The sequence below is a fragment of the Rattus rattus genome, chromosome 2, assembly GCF_011064425.1.
Source record: "Rattus rattus isolate New Zealand chromosome 2, Rrattus_CSIRO_v1, whole genome shotgun sequence".
NCBI classification, from domain to species: domain Eukaryota; kingdom Metazoa; phylum Chordata; class Mammalia; order Rodentia; family Muridae; genus Rattus; species Rattus rattus.
Window position 1 is genome coordinate 78,435,002 of NC_046155.1, and position 8,731 is coordinate 78,443,732.

General features: G+C 45.6%; 1 protein-coding gene across 2 annotated transcripts in view; it reads right to left on the minus strand.

Moving 5' to 3' along the window:
* Nucleotides 1-232: 232 nt before the first annotated feature.
* Lcmt1 (leucine carboxyl methyltransferase 1) overlaps nt 233-8,731 on the minus strand; it is a 54,509-nt gene continuing 46,010 nt past the window's right edge. Inside the window, exons 9-11 of one of the 2 annotated variants that reach the window (XM_032892703.1) lie at nt 7,867-7,958; nt 2,372-2,469; nt 233-455 (exon numbers count right to left, since the gene is read on the minus strand). In XM_032892703.1, coding sequence (XP_032748594.1) covers nt 433-455; nt 2,372-2,469; nt 7,867-7,958 — 213 coding nt within the window. In that variant the 3' untranslated portion in view covers nt 233-432. The remainder of the gene's footprint in view (nt 456-2,371; nt 2,470-7,866; nt 7,959-8,731) is intronic. The other variant, XM_032892704.1, reaches the window with a different exon arrangement.

The window sequence follows — 8,731 nt, forward strand, 5'->3', positions numbered from 1 at the left end:
GCAAAGGCGGCAGCAGCACCAGAGAAGAGCTCCACCGTCTGCAGCAGGTCAAGGGTTAAAGGTCATGGCCCATGAAATGTTGTAATAAAGAGGTGTAAATTCCCAAATGGATGCTGACTCACAGAGTAAACCAAGGTCCACGTTAAGACTCAGGATCCTAGATTTTAGCTGCCATGTATTCGAACCCTGGTCCGCCCCACAGAGCAAAGAATGTCACTGGACAGCAGCAGAGTCTGACACAAATGGCAAGTGAGATTTATTTAAACAATGATACTGACAGGAACAGGATCTGGTGTGACCACCTTTGTAACCAAGGGTTCCGGATGTGCGACAGGACCAGCAATGGCGATGAGGCTACCCATCCCTCAGGAGGCCCAGGCACTCCCTTAACTGGAGCCTTCACCTTCCACCTCAGCACAAGCCTTCAGCAGATCAATAGGTTATCTCCTTCAAACCTAAGAGAGAAATGCAGATGCTGTCAAGACACTGTGACAGAGTAAAGGAACCAGGGGCATGCGATGCTGGTCCTGGCACCAGAACAACTGACTGCTGGACCTCACTCTCTTCCTGGGTGAAACAAGATCTCAGAAGGAAGTGAGAGGTCAGGCCAGCTTTTGTTTATGAGTGGTTTAAAACAGATTTAGAAAGCATTTCATAACACTTTATGACTCTGCAGTAAAATGTCCAAAATTTACTAAGTGCTGAACTTTGAGCAAACACGAAGAGTTCTTCACCTTGTGCTGACACACCAAAGACACCTGACCCTAGAATGTTTACTATCCCAAGCTGGGTGTGGTCTGCACACATGTAAACTCTGCACTTTCCAGGCTGAAGCACAAGGACCAGCCTGAGGCCAGCTGTGCTTCAGCGTGAGACCACCCTGCCCCAAAGCACACCGAAAACAAACAAACAACAACAAAAACAATTCAACTTACTGTTTGAGCAAATAACAATTACCTTAAACTCATCAGAAACCTGTCTTTCCAAAAGCCTGCCAAGGTTAAATGCATTCAGACCTAGTCTTATGATACTCATTACAGTTATGTTCATGGAGAAATTTAGTAGCAAAGGAGAAAAGGCTCGTATCACAAGATTACACTGAAAATAAAAACAAAACAAACAAACAAAAAACTGCAGGAGTTCAGCACAAGTGCAAGATGCAGGCTAGGAGTGTCCCGCCCTCCTCATGGTGTCTCTGCTTTCACGTGTGTGAGGCTCCATCAAGTCAGCTGAGGCATTTCTGTAATTCTGGGAGGCTAAAGTTGGAGGAATCCCAAGTTTAAACCCAGATTGCATTTATATGTCTCAAAACAATCAAAGAAAAATGGCAATTAATTTTCATAAGTGTAAATACATAAATAAGTAGCAGTGTCTAGAAAACATGAAAGGGGGCCCCACTGGAGGCTGCCTGAGGCCACCAGGCCTTCAATGCTCTGCTTTTCTCAAGCTTCCCAAGTTCAAATACAACTTCCTTTATAACACAGCAATAAAGGGCTTTCGGTCCAAACCACATTGGAGGGACTCTGTGGGCTGAGGTGTGGAGGAGCCCAAGTAGGCCGCACAGCCACTGCCTGCCTCCCTCAGATCACATCTGTAGGAGGCGCCAGGGACCTGGAATCTGATGTGGTCTCGATGGACTATTCTGCTCAAGGCAGAACCACTGGGAAGCGAGAACAAGAGGCAGTGTCAGCAGAAGCTGGGTCACACCTAGAGAGCCAGGTGCCAAGTGGCTGTCTAACCTCACGGTCTTGTCTGCCTCTGCCAGGGAGCTACACTTAACCCTCACTGCTCTGGAAGCTGAGTGGGACCTTTTGCTTAAAATTTATTTTATTTTATTTATTTTATTTTGAGTGTGTTGTTGTTTTGCCTGCATGTATGTCTATGTGAGGGCATCAGATCCTCTGGAACTGAAGCTATAGACAGCTGTGAGCTGCCATTTGGGGGCAGGGAATTGAACTCAGGACCTCTGGAAGAGTAGGCAGTGCTCTTAACCACTGAGCCAGCTCTCCAGCCCCTGAATGGGTCTTTTAGACACCAAATGATCTACATGTTAGTATCTACTAAACCTGGCTCTGAGCTTGAGAAGGATAAATGCTGGTTATTTTTATTAAAATTATTACTTTAACCCCTCAAGGTTTTCAACTTTCCCAACTGCAGAGATCCCATGGCTGGTGGGACAGGGCTGCCTGGTTATTTGAGGACTTGTAGGTTAAAGAGTTCACTAATTCTGTGTCATGACTTCTCCAGACACACTGTGGGTGTGCATAGATGTTCTCTAGTTCTGTGAACCTGAGCTTCCAGATGTGCCTTTCCTTCTTGGAGAAGAAGGCTACCCTGCCTGCAGACCCAAGAGAGAAACACAATCTCTTACCCAGCTCCTGGCCCCCTCGGGTGGCCCAGCACAGGCAGTAATGCCGCATGAGCTGCTCTAGAAGCTCCATTTCATCCAGGAACTCGAGGGATTCTATTCTGTGCAGGAATCAAAACAGGAGACGTAGATCACAGGGTTAGAAAGGACGTTGCTGATCCTCAGTCATGACATGTTCCTGACACTATACAGAAAGAAGCTGGATACAAAAGAATGTACATGCTGTGGCTAAGGGAAGGGGACATGGCTCAGCAGTGAGGAGGACTTCCCCAGGATCCAGGTTCAATGTTTAGCACCCGTCTAATAGAGACTCTCTCTATTGTCCTTGACACTGGTTCCAGAAAATCTGGTGCCCTCTTCTGGCCTCTGGGACAGATACCAGGCACACACTGCATGTGTACTTTATGCGCAGGCAAAACACTCATACACATGAAATTAGAATAAATACGTTTTCAAAAAAAAGAAAGAGGAATGGAATTTTAGTGCAGGGAACAGCACACACTTAGAACATGCAAAGTCTTGAAGAAAAGAGGAGAAGGAGGGTAAGGAAGAAGTGGGGAAGGGGGGAGAACAAGGAAGGGTGAGAGGAAAAAGGAAGAGGAGGAAGGGTTACTTATCTCAAAAGTCGAGACAAGCAAACCAGAAAGATATGCTAATGGAAAAGGACTAATTTCTTTGCCCCATAAAGAGCTAAAAATTCAATATGAAAAACTTTTACAATAATTTAAAAGATGAAGAAAAGAGATCACTCTGATAGAAAAGAAAAACAAGAGGTTTTCACATTCATTTATGAGAAAACAAATTTAAATAAAGACACAGGATAGCTGTCTAGGGATAGATACATTGCTGTGATGAAACACTATGACCAAGGCGAGTTGATGAGGAAAGGGTTTATTCAATTTACACTTCCACATCACTGTTGATCATCATGGGAAGTGAGAACAGGAACTCACACAGGGCAGAAACCTGAAGGCAGGAGCTAATGCAGAGCCACAGAGGGGTGCTGCTTACCAAACTGCTCCTCATGCCTTGCTCAGCCTGCTTTCTTATAGAACCCAGTACTGTAAGCCCAGAGATGGTCCCACCCACAATGGGCTGTGCCCACCCCTGTCAATCACTAATTAAGAAAATGCTCTGCAGTTGGAGCATATGAAGGCATTTTTCTCAATTCCTGCTCTTAGGTGAGTTTAGCTTGTGTCAAGTTGACATAAAACTAGCCAACACGACAGTTTTTCAACTCTCAGACAGACAAAGGTTGAAAGCTGGACAGGGAAGAAAAGACACTTTGTCACCTGGTAGTAAGATGACAAAACAGGACTGCCTTCCTGGAAGACACTTAGGCCTCTTTCACACAAAGGACATCCTCTGGCCGAGACTAACCCTCCTCTTTAGAATTTACCCTGTGTACACAGACACAAGGCCAAGGGCATTTCACCGCACCACGACCCCAACCTAGCAACAAGCAAAAACTGAACTACAGAGGGCCACCTGAGTGAACTAAAACACGCTCACACACCGGGTCTGTGGGTCGGGCTATGAACTAGCGCTTGCCATGTGGATTAGCATGGCAGCATGGGGACTTCCAAGACAAGCCCTGAGTTACAGACAGGCTGCCGGCATGGGATGTGTGCTTAGTATATGCCCATTCTGGGGGACATAGAATAATCTGGGAAACGCAAACAAAGCTAGAAAAGTAAGTTGTCTCGAGGTAGGTAGCAAACAAATGGGTGGTGGATGACAGAAATGTTTTCCTTTGGTTTTTACTCTGTAATTCTTTGTTATTTGAAAAATCAGAGAGTCGGTATAACTTTACCAAAAAAAGCATTTTAAATGTAAATAAATATATACAGAAACATGTGCAAACAAAATGGCAATACTCTGTACTCTCTCCACGGGAATATAGTCACATTATTAGGAAAACTGAGGGAAAAACAAAGAGTATCAGAATGAAGTAAACAAGGGTCCACACCCCCACTGTGTGCTAGTAATCTCCGAGGGCCACTTCCAGTCTGTGTGCACGTGGTGTGTGCCCATGCGTGTGCATGTGTGTGTAGCTGAGCACTCATCCCTGCCATGGCCTGGGAGCCTAAGGACCACGTCTGGAGGGAGAATGACTCTCCACAATGTACTGTGGTTGCATCCCAACTACTCCTACTGAAAGGCATCTAACATGGCTTGAGTAAGAGTAACCTGAAGGCCCATCTGCTGAAGGATTTCTTCCCAGGGCGGTTGAAAGGTGGTGGACTCTTTAAGGGACCTAGCAGGAGGAATTTAAGAACCTGGAGGTGTGTCCCCAAATAGAACTGTGAGGTTCTAGTCCATTCTTTGTCTTTTCTTTTGCTACACGGTCATGCGTCATATAACTTTTGCTCTAACAAGTTCCTGTCATCATGTGACCTCACAACAGGTCAAAAGTAATGGTGTCCACCAGTCGTAACCTGGATGCCTCTAAAAGTCTGAGGAAAATAAATATTTTCACTTTACACAGCATTGTTTCAAGTACTGTTATTAGTAGCAGAAAGCTAAGTAGTGTAGAATATTGGCACAGAGATTAAGACATGCTTTGCTGCTGCCACAGACCTGACTGCTGGACAGCCTTTGGGGACGGTGTGCTGGAGGAGCGTGGGAAGTGCAGAGAGGCAGACAAGAGCGAGGCTGAGATGCTGGTGAAAAGCAGACATTATGGTGGAAAGGAAACTGGTGTGGGAACTGGACTTGAGACCAGCCTTGTCACACTGTGACAAACTGACTGTATCATGCCCATGCCAAAGGCTGTGTGTGGGTGGAGATGAAGAATAACGGACTAGTTTGTCTGGTACAAAGCCCAGGGTCCCCTGCAGCAGGACTGTTCACAGTGAGACTCAGTGCCAAAGCGCAGGAGTGGAAAGACTGGAAAGAACGCAGCCCAGCCTGGAGGGGAAACAAAACAAAACAAAACGGGGCCACTTCCTGCTCTTCCTGTTCTCAGCACTCACTCCAGAGGACACCTGAATCCCAGCACCCACGGGGAAGCTCACAAGGACCTGTAAAAAGAGCTCTAGGGGATCTTCTGTACTTGTCTGGCTCACAAAACCCCACAAATATAGCATGCATGACAGACACACACTTAAATAAAAATAAAGATTTTAAATGGTCGAGTTAGTTTTCCTATCAACTGCACACAACCAAGAGTCACCTGAGAATGAGCCTTTGAGGAACTGTCTAGATCAGATGGTCCCCAGGCATGGCTATAGCACAGTCTCCACTGCTCACTGAAGCAGGAGGACCCAGCCTACTACAAGAAGAACCATCCCTAGGCAGGAGGTCCTGGACTGGGTAAGAGAGAGCACAGACGTGATAGAAGGAGCCAGTAAGCAACATTCCTCTATGGTCTGTGCTTCAGTTCCTGGCTTGAGCTCCTGCCTTGACTTCCTTCAAGAATGGCTTACAACTTGGAAGTATAAGCTCTTTTCCATCCAAGCCGCTTTTGGTTTCAGTGTTTTATCACAGGAACAGAAAAGTAATTAACCCCAAAACCAAAACCAAACAAAGACAGCCCTGGTAGAAGAGAGGCAGGATACTAGGCCCATGGTACAGTTACTAGGACAGGAATAAAGAAACAGTGTTGCCCAGGAGTTACAGCAAGGACAGCCCCAAACAACCCAGATGCAAATGACTTTCCAGGTAGCAGTGGGTGCCCTGCCTGCCTTCAGCTGCCTGTCATCTCCTCTGGCTCCTGGCCAGGAGAGGACCGTGTGCTCTGCTACATACATTAACACAGTACCAAAGTAATGACTAGCTAACCCTGGGATGAATCTCCACACTGTGAAGCCAAATACCCCTTCTCTAAGTTGATTTCAGATGTGACATAGTAACAGATGCTGACTAACAAAACCTCCAGGGCACATTACCTACTAATGTTCTAGAAAGGAAAGCACAGGGTCTAATGCAGCTTCCAGAATGGAGCAGCCATCACTAGCAGGACACAGTGCAACTGTGAGGCTGTTCATTAGCATGTGGGCTCCTGAGAACAGGAGTGCTCGAGGCCTGTTCTCATCCCATATCCCTTGTGAGGCTGTTCACTAGCATGTGGGCTCCTGAGAACAGGAGTGCTCGCGGCCTGTTCTCATCCCATATCCCTTGTGAGGCTGTTCACTAGCATGTGGGCTCCTGAGAACAGGAGTGCTCGCGGCCTGTTCTCATCCCATATCCCTTGTGCAGACAAAACCCACGTGACACCCAGGGTCAGGAAACGTTTTCAGGGTAAACAAAGCAAAGCCCATCATCTCTTGTCTCTGTTAGGGTTACATGTTGCTGTCTGTAAAGGCCATGGCTGCATGGGACAAAGGAATGACCGGAAGAAAGTTACCTCCCTGTGGCTGATGTTCACCAGCGATTCCCAGATGGCTGTCTAGAATAAAATTTGCCAAAGCAACTGCATTATAAATGCCAGAGCAGGGTTGTTCAAAACATTGCCTTGACATGTACCCAGTGGAAGCCAGCCTCACAAGAAAGAAGCTTCCACAAGAATCCAGAGAGCACCAGCCTACAAGACTGCACTCCCAAAGCACTCTGCCTAAATAATGAACACTTTCCTGTCAGTAAGATCTGACGAACAGCAAGGTCAAGGGTTCTGCACATGACTTTGTAATGGACCCCAAACTGTGCCTCTAGGTCTCCAAAGGAAAGGGGAAAGGACAGAGAGGATGCACAGAGTAAGAAATGAACCAAGTAAGCACCAACACAGATGATACTACCTAGCACTGTTGATGGAGACACTAAAACAAATACAATGCAAGACCATACTAAGCATATGGATCTGGCCATTTTTAAATGTCTTTAAAATTACCACAGTACCAGTTAGTCTTCTGTATGTTGCTATGCAAGCCTTACGCACATGCAGACAGAATGTAGAGACCTTAATATTCTGATACTACAAATATAAATATGATCCATTAAGCTTTAAAAGGGGAGCATGATTTCTGTGACCACTGCACACAGTATGAACTCACTGATTTAGAAGCCAGAAGTCTATGTATCAATAAATATGAGTGTAGACACCATTGGAGGATAGGCCCAACTTGTTGAAAAGCAATAACTGTACAGTGTGGTTGCATGAGACTTCATGCCCTCGGCATGAAATAGTTTTAGAACAGTCAATATAACTTTCTTCCATAACAAAGGAAGACTCCATTTAAAGGTGTCATCTAAGTCCATTAAGGGATGTTATTTAAAGATGGCTTCCCTTAGAAGTCATGGCAACATCATTTTCTCTCCAAGACAGGGATTACAGTTTCCATAGCAGAGGTGGCTGTGGAATTTTCTGGGTGTAACTGCTTATTTAGGTTCAAATCATTTGCTTTGACAAAGGTGCTTCTCAGCCAGCGGCTAATAAGTTACTCTTACCAACGTTTACCTTATTTCAAAATAAGTCTGGTTAAGATTAGCTCCGTGTTCACGTTAAAGAACAGTCAGCCTCTGACTCAATCATCTGGAGCCTGGGCTCGGCACTCACATACCTGTTTACCTCTGCCCGAGGAAGCCTACTGTACAGCTCCATCATGTTCACTGCAGACGCCGTCTCCCACCCATTCAACAGCAGCCGTTCCTTCTGAAAGGGGGTAGAGACACATGGAGGATTCAAAGCGCAGTATATAGGCCCGAGGCCCTAAGACACACAGATTTCTCTGAAAGTTGTCCTGTTTTTTTCACCTTTCTTTTCTGGTTTTCATTTTTTGTTTGAACACACAATGTTTTCATGGGGAAAGCCACTAGAGTGTAGAGACACAAACGGCATGCTCTTCCACCAACAACTGTTACTTGTTTGGCTGACTAAATGACTAACTGCTTGCAGAGTCTTGCCATGTAGGCCACGCTGTTTTTGGAGCTTGCTAGCACAGGCTAGTCTCAAACATGTGATCTTTCTGCCTCAACCCACTGAGTGGTAGGATGACAGGTGTGAGCTACCACACTCAGCTTAATAACCTGTCATTTAGTAGTCATGTGATAAAGTTTACTTAAATAGTGAAAGGTATGGTGGTCATCTCCAGCAAATAAAGGACTTTTTAAAAATGGACTCAGATTCATCAGATACAAAGCTGTGCTAGTCATCTATAAAGTGCAGATCATGGACAGAAGCCAAATCAAATACACTATGAAACATTCCTTTAACTAGCTCCCGGGGAAGCTGGTCTGAGAATCAGGTATATGAGAAGCAACTGTGGACTTGGGAGGAGTGAGCATGGTGACATGGTCCACTAGCTCCACTAGGAGGTTCTTTGACAAGCATTTAGGGTGAAACCATGTATAGTCCAGTATGTCTAAAATACTCGACACCACAACCAAATAACATTGTGGGTGAGACCATGAGCTATTATTGGCAAA